The following is a 15921-nucleotide window of genomic DNA, read 5'->3' as shown; positions in this document are numbered from 1 at the left end:
GGCCCTTGTTTTTTGACAAACAATGATCTTTCAGAGGTCAAATTGCTGTCAAGAATATGAATTGACCGCTTCGCAGCAATTAACTTAACTTAATCGGAAATTGAGGGAAATTTATTGTTAAATTCTTTTAAAAGTAGTAATATGCGGCCATTTTTTTGTGCTCTGAGTTTAAAATCAGCGGCGCCCAAACGGTTCCTTTTTAGCAGGTGTAATGGTTTTGTCCAAAATATTAATGCAGAGTCACGTGATATTCACTATTGCACAGACTGAAAGTCATGAGTAATAAACAAGATCCAATTAAAAAAGTGTCTGTAATATGCAGTCAATGATATGATAGGATACTATCATAAAATATCATGACTGAGCAGTTGTTACTGACAAATGTTTACGGATGATGCAAACGTCACTTTGCTTAACTGCAATCGAAAAGTACATCAGAAAACCAACTGTTGCGCCTAAATTATAAGCTCATTAACTGTACTACGATGATAAAGCGAAGATCAAATTATGAATGTATATTCATATCATCAGATAAATCTGAAATCAGCATGAATTAGAAACATTTGGAAAATACGGAGTAGGGCCTATTTTGTAAAAGTTTGTGAAAACGAGCAAGAGTGTGACAATTACTGTATTAGGTTTACGTGCAGTGTGGCAATTTTCATTGTGACAATTTCCATGGAGACATTAAGGTCCGGGAACGGGTTAACGTTGGTACTGATCCAAATATAGGGTTTAATTTTTCTCCCTAACTCATCATCTTTGCCCTTTGACGTAGGTTGTCCTAATGGCAATAAGCAACCGTCAAATATGGTTTGATAGCAGTGTTTTAAATCTTTGTTAATACTGTAATATAGGATACTCAGTTGGTATGTTTCCAACTTCGAATATTTCAAATAACCGTTAAAATGCTGATTGATTTTTCCTCATCATTACACTAACGTCGCGCAATTGAACATGTATAACTTTTTAACGTCATTTCAACAACCTTTTAACATGTTTTATAGGCAGGCCTCGGTCAGTCTGCCAATTTTCCCCACTTCTCAAATGTTTGACCTTTGTTACCTATTGGCAGATGTTGACGATCATTTGAGATATATCATTGTTTTCATTTCAATTGAATTGGGACTTTAGAATAATATCTATAATGACATCGGTATAAATAGTACGAGTGAGAAGCTTGAAGTGTGATCAGTTTTCTGGAAGCCTACGGACTTGCAACTCTTAGAATTCTCTCCAAGGATTCGTACTGCGGTAGTCTAAGTCCGTAGTGTCAATTGAAATTTGGAAATGATTGAGAAAATGCACTAAATACACTTGAACGAGGAGTTTAGAAGAAGTTTATCGACACTCGCACACTTACATGCTTCAGGCTGAAAGGTAATTCAATGAAGAACGAGCTTTATACTCGAAAGAAGAAAGTATTAACTCACTACATATGGGATATATGGGAAGGAGATTGTTTTCAATGTTAAAACTCTACTATCTTTTTTGAACAAATTAATAAGAAAAATTAAGTTCATTATTTCAACTTTTTTTACATTTTATTTTCAAATAAGTGATAGGCCTACCGTTAGCATTCAATTGAACATTTGAACGAGGAAACATTTTCTTTTCTTAATCTAAGCAAATGCTTAACGTTCGGAATTCCTAGGTTGGCCTTACAAACCAGAACTTATATTAACAAAACGGTATCCATTTTTGCAGAGATCTCTTCAGTAATAGCAATTAAATATTTTCATATAGAAAGAAACGAAGACGCGATTGCTTCATGTTTCATTACATTGGAATTCGATCTTTTTTAATGAGCACTTCAATTATAATATTCAGTTATTTTAGGGTTCCTGATTTAAATTTACTGGAAATATAGTGATATTTTTACAGATTTTACAGATCTATTCAGCCTTTAGCCGTTAAGTACGGTACCGTAGTCTACGGGATCAAGACGCCTAGCTCTACACACCAATAACTTGGAATTAGGCGTATCCGAGAAATAGGCCATAGGCTTAGGCCTACTAATAATGACATCTTTCCGTAGCATTTTCTTACAGGAAATAATTCAGAAAGAGTCACTTGATTTCATTTCTTTCAAATAGTCTGATTACCAAAAGCCTACTAAATACATATTACCCATATAACGTTAATATTAATTAATAGTAGCATCTCCTAGGTGAACTTGACGAAAAAAGCAACCACAATTACTGCGACCTCCTATTTTAAGATCCCAGGAGGATGAGCAGAGGGAAAAAACAGTTTAAGATTCAAGGATGAGGATTTGATGGAAATGGTTCAGAAAGGATTTTGGAAAAAGTTCAGTAAAGGGCAACGCAACACGATTCAAAGTTGGTCCTGGCATGTTTATTAGGCTTTTATCAGACAGGATCGATGGGATCTCGGTTATCGTAGCCACAACCGGATGAATCATTGGATTTTTTTCTCTTCACTTCGGGTTTTCGTTACAATTTCAGGGCAGATTGCTATTTACCGTACTTCATAGCATCCATGTTGTCGGCATTATTTTAGATCATGTAGTACTGTATGGAGATATAGAATATCTCCATTCTTATCGTATGATGACCAAAGACTCGAAAAAATGAATTCCATTCCAAATTTGAATATGATGATTTTGAAATACTTTCAATAAGATAATTGAGAAATAATTCTAGGTCTTCGGTTTTTTTTTTTTGGGTCTTCGGTCTTCGTTTTGTAGACACCCATATAGAGTGTCTATAAAACGAATACCCTTGACAATTTCACAAACAGACAGCCAACAAATTTCGTAATTTTGATTTTATGACAGCCTGGTGTATTATCATCAAAATAAAAGGGAAAAATAGGGTTCTTCGTTTTTGGGTCTTCGGTCTTCGTGATATAGACACCCCCAGCACGATGGCGGTTCTCTTATTTAAGGTCTGTCTTTTAATAGTCAAATACAATAAGTAACAGTACAAACAAAACGTCACATCAGGGAACAGTTAAGGCAGTGAATGGGGCAACTAAACAGCGATTTTCAATGGCCTACATTTTGTAGAATCTATTGGGGTTTCAAAAATTGACTGTTATACATGTTGGATTTGCAAAACCCTGGAGATAGATTGATAGCAATCTGTTGATTCATGTAACTTGTATAATCTGATTGGTTCTGACAAGGAACGAATGAATGGTGTGAATCTTTGATTACCAGGATTCGGTCGCTTCCTTTGCGTGTACAAATTAAATATCTTAACATTTTGAAGTTGAAAAGTTTCTCTCCATTTATCGAATGTTAGAAAGTGTAGTAGTGCATGTATGAAACAGGCCTTATTTTTTTTCGTACTAAAGTTAAATCAAAGGGAGCAGTCATGGATATATCAGCGGCATTGTGTGAGCGATTGCCTGACGTAATGAAAAAGTAAGCTGACCGCCGCCAGTGGTAGTCTGAACGTATCATCGTTGAAAAGTTTCCGTTGTACGACGCGTCGTGGCATCGACTGCCGATGCCGACGCAGTGTACGCGTGTAAAGGTACATACTCCGCCGACGGTCGTGCCCACGTGTTGAGACACGCGCAGATCCGCTCAGATTGCCACCAACAACCAGCAGACAACGTAGATGGATTTGCCGACCGACGTCAAAGATGATTTAATAATAAAACAAATTCATATTGACATCATTTTATTCACGAGGCCTATATTCCCACATGAAACATTTCCGTCGGTGTGCGTGCCTCACAAATCACATTGAGTATGAAATCGAATGTATCCCAACATGATTGTTGAATTCATTCAGATCAATCAGTAGGCCTGTGTTTCTTTCAGGTGAAGGTCGCGTGGTAACCTAAACGTGCTCCAACGTGAATGTATTTCCGACGTGTGTTACCCTTGGACAGACTGGCATTAACATTCGGCATTATTCGAGCTCATTATTTTCAACTTTAATGTACTATGATTTCCGGAATAAACTGTTTTCTTCGTAGTCCTTGATTTTCGATAAATGTCGAAGCTGACCAGTCAGTCTGTGTGTAGTGAATATGTGCAGAGGCACCATAAAGATTTCAGTTGTTTAAGATAGGCCTATCGGACTGACAGATGAAATGAAATCGAATGAGTGACACCATAAATAGATTTTTGTGTCACGTCTTCTTCACGTTCAGCCTCTGGGGAGGGTTTAATGTAACAGCTTGTCATTCATCTCTACACCATGTTGTCATTATACATTAGTTAGGCATACTGGCTAATATTTTTTGAGATAGGCCTAGGTCTATTAACTCCAGTTCGGACCAACTTTAAGTATTAGCACAGGGATTGGATTTGGTGCAAGAAAAACCAAGGAGCTTAAGACTTGCCACTTGTATTAATGGGTGAAACTCTTGCTTTAATTACCTCGTCCTTTTGGTGGGCAGTTAAGCCTTTGGTCACTTGTGCATATCAGCACATTCGACACGCTGAACTGAAGATATCCAGATGCCTAAAATCTCAATTTCCCTTAAGTATAATTTGTACACCTGCATTTTTACTAGGCTTCACTACACAATAGTATTTTGTCGAACTTTCAGGGTCTAGCCGAAATGTAGCTGAGTAATTGCTTCATTTAAAAATAGTAGTTTTCTAATCATATACTAAATCCGATGTAGGCCTATTTCTAGGCTAGGATAACAACGATGATAAAGTGACTGGTGATACATTTGAGCACGAGTTTCGTTTCTACGTGAATCAGCGAAATTTAACCATGTCCCTATTCTATTTAGGCCTATCATTTTATAGAATCAATTTCGCCTGATTGATTTTGTCTGCGATGAAAGTTACTAATATAATTGTATTAGCACACAGAGTGACCTGTTATATTATCGTTTTCTGGAACTCTAAATATAATTCAAATTCTGCACAACAAACGAAAACGTAAGCCTATTAAAATTAGACCAAATTTTAACGCACTTTATTTGAAATCATGGACAAAATTATAAACATGTAGTCTAGAAATACAATATTCGGAATCCAACGATATTATGCTATACCTATTAATGAGTTTTAATGAGCCGCATATATTGACGTACTTGTGGTATAGGCCTATGGTAAATATAGTTTTGCGTTAAGTATGTTCTGGTTGTAGGCCTACATTTTCCTTTCAATTTCTTTAGCACGATTCCTAAATTCAATATAAAGTCTATTTTAGATTGAAGTGTTAGAATTTAATTGAAATGTTGTTCATGGTAGCATAATAGACGCTTAACTGTAACCTGCTGGTTCGGAAGTGAAAACCCATGCTCTTCCGTTGAATTCTGCCTGCCCATATGGGTTCTCTTTTGTATTATTTCTAACCTACCTTTCCTTTGTCAAAACACTATACATCTGGTTAGTTGAGAAAAACATCAGTTTAATTCAAATTTTTTACCACGGGCCTATGTTATGTTAATGCGAAGGTGTCAAATAAACTTTAGTTATTTAGGGTCTATGGTCAAACGTAATAAACGGCAATGGATACGGGATACGGAAAAGAAGCGGAAGATGAAGCGTTGAGTCCATAGAATACAGTGCCGTGTCTGCCGACTTCCGATAAAACACCGCGTCAAATTTCAACAATGAAGGTGTTGTAATAATAATAATTCATTCAATATTTCGACATGAGCAACTGAATAGTGTTATAAAATGCGGTAAACGATGTGTTGTTTTATTCTCCGATCTCAGAAGGGGACCAGGCCGAAATACTAGAGATTGAGCAGCTTTTTCTACCCCCTAGTGACGGCGTATTTCCAACTACACCTGTGAGGTAGACTCCAGGGTTCTTCAAAAACGCAAGAAATGGTCCCTATGATATGCTGTGGTTAAGTGAAAATATGTTAGCATTCAATCTAACGGTCATGACTTGCATGAATATAATGTTGTTTATTTGACCTAACACGAGTGGCGTCTTAATTGAACAATATACTAGAAGCACGCGATGGACAGTTGTGATTGTAAAAATCGTCGAAAATAAGTAGGGCTGTCTTACCGGTGTCACGGGGATTTCGGTCATCGTGAATTCGGACTTATGAGCATAAACCGATAAGCATAATGAATTCGACTTAACGGGAAGGAAATACCACCCCGTGCCGAACCGTCCCCCCTCCAAATCGCACTCCAAAGACTATTTCTGCGTCGTTAAAAAGGAAGAGACCTAAGTGTCGTTTTTATTGTCAATATTTTGGTTGGTCGTGACGGAGATCGTAAAACAATTTTGGTCCAAATGTATATTATGTGCCTTGTTATAATGCATCAGCCTGGTCAATATACATATAAGTATAAACAAAATGACGGTTTTGTAAGAATAGACCTATATAGGTTTGTGAAGGGACTTGCCAAGTCGACTGGCCATTTAAACAGTTCAAAGAAAGGTCCAAGAAAGGTCGCTTTAACAAGGGGCTATACTTGATCTAAACATCCTCTCAGAAAACTAATCTGTAAATTCCGGAAAGGTGGAGGATGAGTTCCATTCTTCTTTAGCAATCTGTGCTCAACCACAGTAACACACTGAGCATTTTCTCATTCAAGGGAAGGTCTAACCAACTTTGAGCGGTGTACGGTAAGAATGGCCCCGGAACAAATGGCCCAGGAAAAAATGGCCCCGGGAAAAATGGCCCCAAATGACAGGTAGGTAAAAATGGCCCCAATAATAAAATTCTGTATTAAAACTGATTTTTTTAAAATCATTATATGCATTTCTTTTAACTGAAATAATTTAGTTTTTAAAAAGGAATCTAACATCAAATAAATTGCCATTTACATTTTACTTTTTTGCAGGAATTACATATTCAACATTGATAAAATATTCAAAGATAAAAAAAAAAGCCATGAGTAACACTTTTTATTTTTTTTTTTTTCATTTAAATGTTAAAAAATAGCAACAACATAATCAATAAATCAACATAAATCATGCATTTAATAATACTAAAATAATTTATTTGTGGCCAATTTCACGGAATCACAATTTTCCAGAAATTCAATCCGGGTATTGGTAAACCCCACAAACAATGAGTTTATATGAACATTAAATTATTGGGGTTTTTTTTAGAAATAGAGTTCTACAATCATAATTAAAGGTTTGTAAGGGGTTCGCAGTGTGTTTGGAGGTTTTTGATGTATTTGCAAGTATTTTTTTCACAAAAAAAAAACAAAAAAACATTTTAACCAAAAATTAGGTTCTTAAGAATATTTAATTTTCTTATTGATATACCAAGTGAGTCAATCAAAATTGAATTGTTTGGTTTTCTACAGTGTATTTTGGGAGGTTTGTGGGATTTAGAAATACCATTTAATCCTACTATAATTACCCTACCCTCACAATTACACGCCATTTTAATTCTTAGCATAATTGCCATATTTACATATGTATATATAGTATCTCAGTTTACATTATTTAGTATACCGTAGTTTTAGGCACTTAAATTTAGTTGGCGAGAAGTAAAAACCAAGTATGCAATTAAATAAGTTGTTTAAATAAATGTAGGCCTATTCCTAATTATTCAGTTTATTTTAAAAATAATATATGATTAACAAATACTTCTTTGAAGTAACTCTAAGCACATATATTGCTAAGTTTGTGAGAAAGTAAGCCTCTCCCTTTTCCCATACCGGTACATAAACTTGTGATTAAAACACACAATTGATCCACATGCTTTAACTAATGTTTTTGCACTGTTTATAACATGTAAAGTTATTTCATTTGATACTTAACAGAAGTGAATTTTGTGGTTATCTATGAGTTGCATATTTTCGTAGTTGAAGTACGGTACTGTATGTATGTCATTCCTGTACTTTGTCAGTGGAATAACGTTTTTAAAACTTATTTCTCTTATCAAAATATGTTATTTAATGGCCATTTTTTCCGATAATCTCTCAGAACATTATTTGCATCTGTTGTGTAACTGTATTTGTTATAGATTCAATTTTTGCTTTTTACAACTAGGCCTATTATTTAAATATTTGAAGATTTTTTCATTGGGGCCATTTTTACCTACTTGTCAATTGGGGCCATTTTTACTGGGGCCATTTTTTCCGGGGCCATTTTTTCCTGGGCCATTTTTTCCGGGGCCATTTTTACCTACATTCACTTTGAGCAATAGGTCTTACGTGTAAACAAATAGGAACAAACTATCAAAATCTTGTGTAGGCCTACTCATAAGGCTAATTATAAGTTATCGTCATCATTTAATGACAATCCATATCAGCATTTATATAGAAAATATGAGATAAGGCCCATTATTCCAAAGCAAATGTGCGTTAGACCAGGGAACAGTGAAATTACAATTTCACTGTTCCCTGGTTAGACAAAGCTAAATAATACTGTACGGTATGTAGGCCTAGTAGTACAGTATTACGAAACTTGCGCATCACAAAAAAAGCTGTCGATCGTGACAACAGAGAGTGATTGACATTTGATGAGCGGCCCATCCTGAAATTCATTTCATGTGTTCACCTGCTGATAATAATGATTACAAAACAGCCGTTACGATCTTGGACCATCGCATCTGAAAACCGCCATACACAATGTAATATCAACATGAATGGGCAGAACTCGAATTTAGTACGAAATTGTTTAATTTGGAATAGCATTCGTTGTTTTGTTAATGCAGTATACTAGAGTATGGGGAAAGGTGAGCCTTGATGGAATGCAGAGAAACTTCAGAGGGGGTTATTATATAACTCAATAGTTTGAACCACTATTCGACTTTTCGTTAAATGAACCGCAATTGCGATGTATAATTGTCACATGAATAACACTGGGGTGCGTATTGACGCCATTGTTGTTCATACCTAGCCGACATTGAGTTTCAATATATTATTTTATGACAATCTAACTACTAGGACAAATATTTATTTTATGCGGATATGTCACGTTAATAAATAGGCCTATGTAAAACCGTATTTAAAGAAGATAAAAAAACTCGCCCCAAAGTCTCCATGCTTCATAATATGCATAGCCTACGCTTTAATTAAACAGCTGGGACATTGCGGCTTCGAGGTAAACTAAAACCGATTAGAAGAATATTTTCACTGTCTTGTAAGTACGGAACAGCACTAGTCTGATTCTCGAATGCAGAGATAAACTGAGGTTGGACACTATCGGCGTACCGGTATCTATACGATACGATATGTAAGGGAGGCCGAATTCACCAGGGGTCGGCGAAATCCCTATTACATCGGTAGGCCAACATAATACTATACAGGTAGTTCTGTGTTGCGTTTAATCACAGATATGTTCAATACGGTATATTTTTTCCCTCCTTCTACATAGACAATACTGTACTCATTTAGGTTTAACATCGGCTACAATGAACTCGAAGAACTTATGTATGTGTGGAAAGCTGTAGACTTACTAATTGATTTTGTTTTATCACTCAATACATTCGTCACTTTCACAGTGTAGGCTACACGGTCGGGAGCACGACATTCGTTATTATAAATATAATCACGGTACGATCTGTTATGATCACTCTATACACTAATGAAAGATGATCCGACGTCAAGAAAGTGATCTTCGCCTCCCAAGTTGTTTTAATGCGCTAAAATTATAACAATTTTCTTGCCTGTATTACTATTAGCGGTACATGATTGAAGTGATGCTAGGCCAGTGTTGAAGGGCAATTGATGCGTTGATGATACAGTTGGAGGAGGCGAAACGTCCGACAGATGGTGTTGGGAACAACTTGCATCATCAAGGCCGGTTCAACCAACAATTGCAACGGTTCAATTGTGTTCAATGTCAAAAAATGTATCTCTCACGCCATGTTAACCCCTTTTCAATAGGCCTATCAACATCCACTCTCCAGGACTACCAAAGTTGCATATGGGCCTTATGACATAAAAGTACTAGGCCTACCCATCGTAAACACTGCGATAGGCCCTATCACGCAATTTTCATCCATGTGGATTATAAATCCTGTATAAATCCTTTTATGGGCGACACTGGTCGCTGTTGGATGATGTTGAAATAAATAAATTAAAAAATAAATAAATAAAATATATATCTATAATAATGCCAAATGTGCATGACACTCGGCATATTATTGTCTTCAGTATCATGGAAGGTACCTAAATTTGCTTTATATATTGTAAATGTAAACCTGTCCCCTGAATCGGAACAAAACGTCACAAACCATACTGGCAGACTAGGGAGAAAAGCGCGGGGCAGCAAACAATACGTGAAATGGGTGCTTCTTAATTGCTATATCACTGCTATTACAAGCTATTGCAATATGTAGCTAATGACCAGCTACTACCATATTAAGCGCTATTTAATGCCTTTAAATACTTACCCCAGCTATTGCAGACAATATCACTATCATTAAATATGAAGCACATAGCACATAAAAATATTTGATGTGCTACAGCAAACATGAGTACTTTAGGAAATGTGTGCTGCTTAATGGCTATATCACTGCTATTACAAGTTATTACAAGCTATAAATAATGACAGCTACTACGGTGCTTTCTTGCGCTTTACTTAGACTAGGGCCCTAGAAATACAATTAAGTCAATCTACTGTAGCGAGTATCATACCGGGTATGATACTCGCCTTGATATCGAGAGGCTGCAGGTTCGAATCCAGTTCACACAACACTCGCCAAAATATTGTCTTAAATTAAATTGCTATTAATTATCAGTGTGTCTCATATTCCAAAATGATAAATACATGAAAATTAGCACTGTAGCATTACAAACTGTCTTCGGAGATATTGATAATCTCCCTTAATGCTGTCTCTTATACACATCTGATACCATAGACTTTAGAAACATGTACCTTGATGAAGACCTAAGGATAGGTCAACGCAATAGGCAAAAGGTATATATTTATATAGATATATTTTTGCGTTGGATTTGAAAAACAGGTCAGTAGATAAACAAGTTGGTTTTCCAATATCTGTTGTAATGGAACTACTTCCTTTATGAAGCATGGCTGCAGTTACCTGTGTATATATTACCTGTTAAAAGTATTTAGACAAGTACCTGTGTGTGAGAACATCAGTTGTACAGGTACAGGTAATTGACAGGCGTAAAAGGTCAGGTATCTAGTCAACTTGATTTAACGTCTGGTATTAATCGTACCAAAAATAAGTCCGTCCTCAATTCAACCAAGATTACGTTTACAAGCATGTTTTCCGTCGGTTCTAAATCAGGAACGGCTGTACTGATTGAAGAATGTTGAATGGAAACGTATGCGATTATGAGGCAGGGTCGAGAAAAGGAAATACCTGTTTGAGGTATAGACCTATAGGCCTAGTAACTAGCTTGAACGGTGTTTAAGGTTTATACTTGGCCGGCTTTAGCCATAATAATATCAAGGATAATGATGATGGTGTTGATGATGGTAATGACGACGACGACGATTACGAAGATAAAGATGTCGAAGATGATGCAGATGAAGACAATAATGATAAAATATATAATTTTAAGATAATATTAATAACAATATAAATATATACTAGGCATAAGCAGTAATAGCCTATATAATTGTTATCACAATGAGGAACCTAGTTTGAAATAACAGAACGCCTGACCAATAATTGTACAGAAGGCATCAACCGTGGAGGTATAAATACCTGAAGCAATACCACCACGAATACAAACATTGTACAAAGAACATAATTGCCTAGTATTTACAAAAACCACGTATGAAACTATTGGATTCATTCTGAAAATAAATATTTATTTTACCATGTGGAATGTTAAGTTATTTGACAATTGAATATTTTTATTTTGTTTTTAGTCACGGGCGAGTGCGCAGTATCACCGTGTGAAGTTGATCTTTGCTGCCGGAAACCCTGCGATGGGCGTACCGCAATTTTGACGAAACATTGGCAGATGATTAGGGCCGGGTGCCCCGGGGCGGGGAAGTCGACTGGCACTCGCACTCTTTTAGCCCATGGAATCCAACCATGGGCACGAAACATAATGTGCTTAACCGGAGGCGTAAAACAGACATCTCCGCTATTTAGTAAGTTTTGTTTTGAATAAATACTTTCACATTGTTTCCGGTGGTTCGTCTCTCACCACCGCTATTGTATTTTCTTGAAAGGTTAAATCGCGGGGTGCTAGGTTCAATTCATATTTAGAATTAAATTGGAAACTCAGTTGCGATAGTTATTAGTAGACCTAATCGCGTAATTTCCGAAGAACGCAAATTATTGAAACAGCATGAGCTTGCTGTAATATTTTGATTTCTTATCGGCATTATCTCCAGTTATATACCACGGGTTAATGAAGTTCAATGTTTTCAAATATTCGAATGAGAAAGTTATGAGCAACAATAGCGATTGTACTAGCTAGTCCCTTGAGAGCTAGCTAATTTCGGCAAAAGCTGCTGTTTCGGGGGAAAGGTTTTATATTTTATCCCTATACAGAACTCATCATTATCTATAATGACTTATTAGCAGACAGAATACCTAGAATTTCTGTCGATACATGGATAGATCATAACACGTATTTTTTGATCATTTTAAATGAGCTTTACAAAATTTAATTTAATTGTTTTTCACGATTTTTTTTTTAAGGACCTACATAATTTTACTTTATGATAAATGATTATTGAAAATTAGCATAAAACTGAAGCGTGGAAAATGACTATACTATATGAGAAATAATTAGGCCTATGTCTAGAATTTTAGACAATAGAATTTAATTTGCCAGTTGCGAAGATTGTATCTTAAGAATTATATAAATTATTTGGAAATACTAATACCGTGCAGTTGTATTGGCATAAAAGATGGGCGCTGATGGTCGGTGACGTTTTGAGTTACGCCGGGCACTCAATGCGTCGTACGACTCCAACTCTACTCCCTCCGCCGTCTAGCGTTCACAGGGAGCGGATGGGATTCGTGGACCGACGATCGTCGTACTCGTACGACGCAGTGAGTACCGTATCTATGTTGGCATTCGGTTCTAACATTTCGTTTTCCATGCGGTCCCCAACAGTAAAACACACAGGAGGCCCCAACACACATAAATCAACGATGGGTTATGTTTCCGAAACTTGTTTCAGCCAGCTGAAGTTACATTAAATTTTCAATTCCGTTTCGAAATGTGATCGCACCTAGATTTGTATAAGAGACAGTATATATATATATAAAGATGACTCTAACGGTAATACTAATGCCATAAAAACAGGCTAGTTGGTAAAAATGATTGTTGATCGATCATGAAAAAGAGTGCCCCTTTTGTGATGATTAGAAGTCGTTATTTATAGAATAAACGGAAATAATCCCTTTGAGGGAAAAATGACAGTTAATAATCTTGATGCATGGTTAAATGCCAAACCCAGTCAATGCAAAAGTGTAGTAGGAGGCCGCTTTGGTACAAGTGAGCTGAGGGTGGGTAAATACTGTATTGTATCAGAATAGAGGGTAATCGTACCCCTTGACCACACATTGGAAACCTGCTCCTTCTAGAATGTTTTGCTTCTTCTAATAGCATTTTGCTGGAGTTGGAAATCGTTAAGTACTGATCCTTAACAATACGATAAGCTGGTTTGTGTTCATTATTAATAGTTTTACATAAGAGAAGGTAGACCTGTTGTTAACCTGGCATAGGCCTATATATTGAGTTGCAGAGTAGACTGGATGAACACCAGTCACGTAAACGTATACAAACAACATAATCAATAAATTTACAAAGCTTATGACCACCAATTCAGCTTTTCTAGCGGGACACAAGCACAATACTCGAGAGTGCCCTATTCTGTTGTCCTAGTCATGTATGTATTTTCTTGTATCGCATTAATGGTTTTCTTCGAGAAGTTTGAAAACCTATGCGGCCTCAGGTAAGTGAATTATAAGCTTTTGTGCAGTTTAACTACTGTTGTGACGCATTACTACACTATAATGTAACTTACATGGCGGAGCAAATGGCTTTTGGATTTTCTTTGCAAAAATCTGGAGTGCACTTTGGTTGACAGCCCGACACTGCTTCGTCTCTCATTGGATCTATAAAATAAAAAGATTATAAATAGCATTATGGGCTCTGGCTTTGTGGTCATTTTTATTTTCTTCTTCACTCCAGGATCATTGGTGGAATCTCAGAAAGCCTGGAAGATTAAACTCCCAGTCGTTGGGAGGTTATGTAACTTTCTATAAAGTATGAGTTGGTCAATTTCTGTAAATCGCCCCAGACGTTCTAAGTAGGTATTTTATGATTCTACAAAATAAATATTTCAACACCAAACTGTACGGTAACGTTATTTCAACGTTCTAATATTAACGTAATATTGTTAGCTGAAATGTACCCGATGAGAGAAAAAAGTCCTCAACCCTCTCTCACAATTTTATGGGTGTGACACTAATGAATTTCCTTTTGGACGAAATAAAATACTGTATAATCGTCGTATAAAACAAGTAACTGTATAAGGTGAAAGGCCTACTTGTTTTGGCCTTACTGCAAAAGTTTCCACAACTGTCAGTTCACACAACACTCGCCAAAATATTGTCTTAAATTAAATTGCTATTAATTATCAGTGTGTCTCATATTCCAAAATGATAAATACATGAAAATTAGCACTGTAGCATTACAAACTGTCTTCGGAGATATTGATAATCTCCCTTAATGTGTTAAACTCATAATACTGTTGTCGCGTTTAGTGTACGTCACAATGTTGGCGGTACGATAGAAAATGTTGGCATTTTATCTTCATGCTTTTTGATGAACAGACCTATTGAGGTCGCCGTTTACCTAAGACAATTACGAGTAATTAATGCCTTGTATCAATGATTTTCATCGGTGATTAACAACTGCGTGTGCAAACTTGGAACAAATTGCTAGATTGTAGAGTTCAGCACTCATGGGCATTAGCCGACGAGAGGAGGTGGTTGGAGCACCTTCTACGGCCAGAAATCCTTAGGTAATGTTGGGACGAGTTAAGATCCTTATTAAAATTAGAGGATTTGATTTTAATTTATTCGGAAGCACGGAAAACAAATAAACATTACAATAGAAAAACATTAATTAAAACGTACCGTACTGAAGTCTTCCACGTATAACCGAAAAAAAAAATGGTTTTTAATTTTTAAAAACCGGTAAATATCATTCCAGCTTATTTCCATTGGGATCCATTTACCCAGACTTTTGGTTTGGGTGTTCCGGTCCCAAAAAAAATCCACATTTTTCCGGGTGGAGTTTTCCAGGATTGTATCAACATTTCACAACAGGGCTTAATTATGCTATTCTATTTTTTCCATTCTTATTTGGACAGTAGTGCAGACATAATTGAATTGGGCTATCGAACATTCTGGATCGCAATAGCGAATTAACCGTGCCCTTTCCCTTTTTTCATAGCGCGTGTGTTAAAAACTTGTAGGCCCAGTGCAGGGCTACTTTGCACGCGTTGCAAACTTCTTTCCGATCTTCACGACACATTTTCCAGGAATTTGATTTCCATACCTTGCGAACCAGGCCCGTAGCCAGGGGGGTTTTATGGTTCGGGCGAACCCCCCTTTTCTAGCGAACCCCCTCGAATTTTTGAATGAGTCCCACTTGGACGGAATGTCTGTTTTTAACTTACCCAGCATTAAATCAAAATTTAGCACCTAATTCATTATTTGGTCACCCGTTTTTAAATTCTAGCCTGCGATACAAGCCTTCATTCATAGAATATCTCGGCTTCAGAAGTTCGAAAATTTACATTTAACGCAACTCCGTCAAACCATGAATTTACGATGGCTCACATATAAGGATGGCAAACATCGATAAAAACCCGACTCCCGTTTCAACTTTGACTGGCCTTTGCCTGAATGTTTGTAAGAAAATTAATGTACCAACCGGTAACGAAACCGACCGCCGTCTACCTATAGTAAATGGCGCCACAAAAACGAAGCTAAAGTTTTGCGACTTAATCCACCAAATGCAGCTGAATTTTTGCGACTTCATCACCTGATTGTGGACAGTGTGGTTAGTAAATTCCATAGCCATACTGTCCAAAG

The 15921-nt window shown here is 36.6% G+C and overlaps 1 protein-coding gene across 2 annotated transcripts in view; it reads right to left on the bottom strand.

The window, feature by feature from the left end:
• LOC117110735 (cysteine-rich motor neuron 1 protein-like) overlaps nucleotides 1-15921 on the bottom strand; it is a 38740-nt gene that overhangs the window by 18526 nt on the left and 4293 nt on the right. For both annotated transcript variants that reach the window (XM_033253522.1, XM_033253521.1), the window contains exon 2: nucleotides 13842-13932. In XM_033253522.1, coding sequence (XP_033109413.1) covers nucleotides 13842-13932 — 91 coding nt within the window. The remainder of the gene's footprint in view (nucleotides 1-13841; nucleotides 13933-15921) is intronic.

The sequence above is a fragment of the Anneissia japonica genome, unplaced genomic scaffold, assembly GCF_011630105.1.
Source record: "Anneissia japonica isolate Jap-2015-1 unplaced genomic scaffold, ASM1163010v1 scaffold2756_len2360902_cov194, whole genome shotgun sequence".
Taxonomy (NCBI): Eukaryota; Metazoa; Echinodermata; class Crinoidea; order Comatulida; family Comatulidae; genus Anneissia; species Anneissia japonica.
Note: the sequence above shows the minus strand (reverse complement) of the source record. Positions and strands in the feature narration are given on the sequence as shown.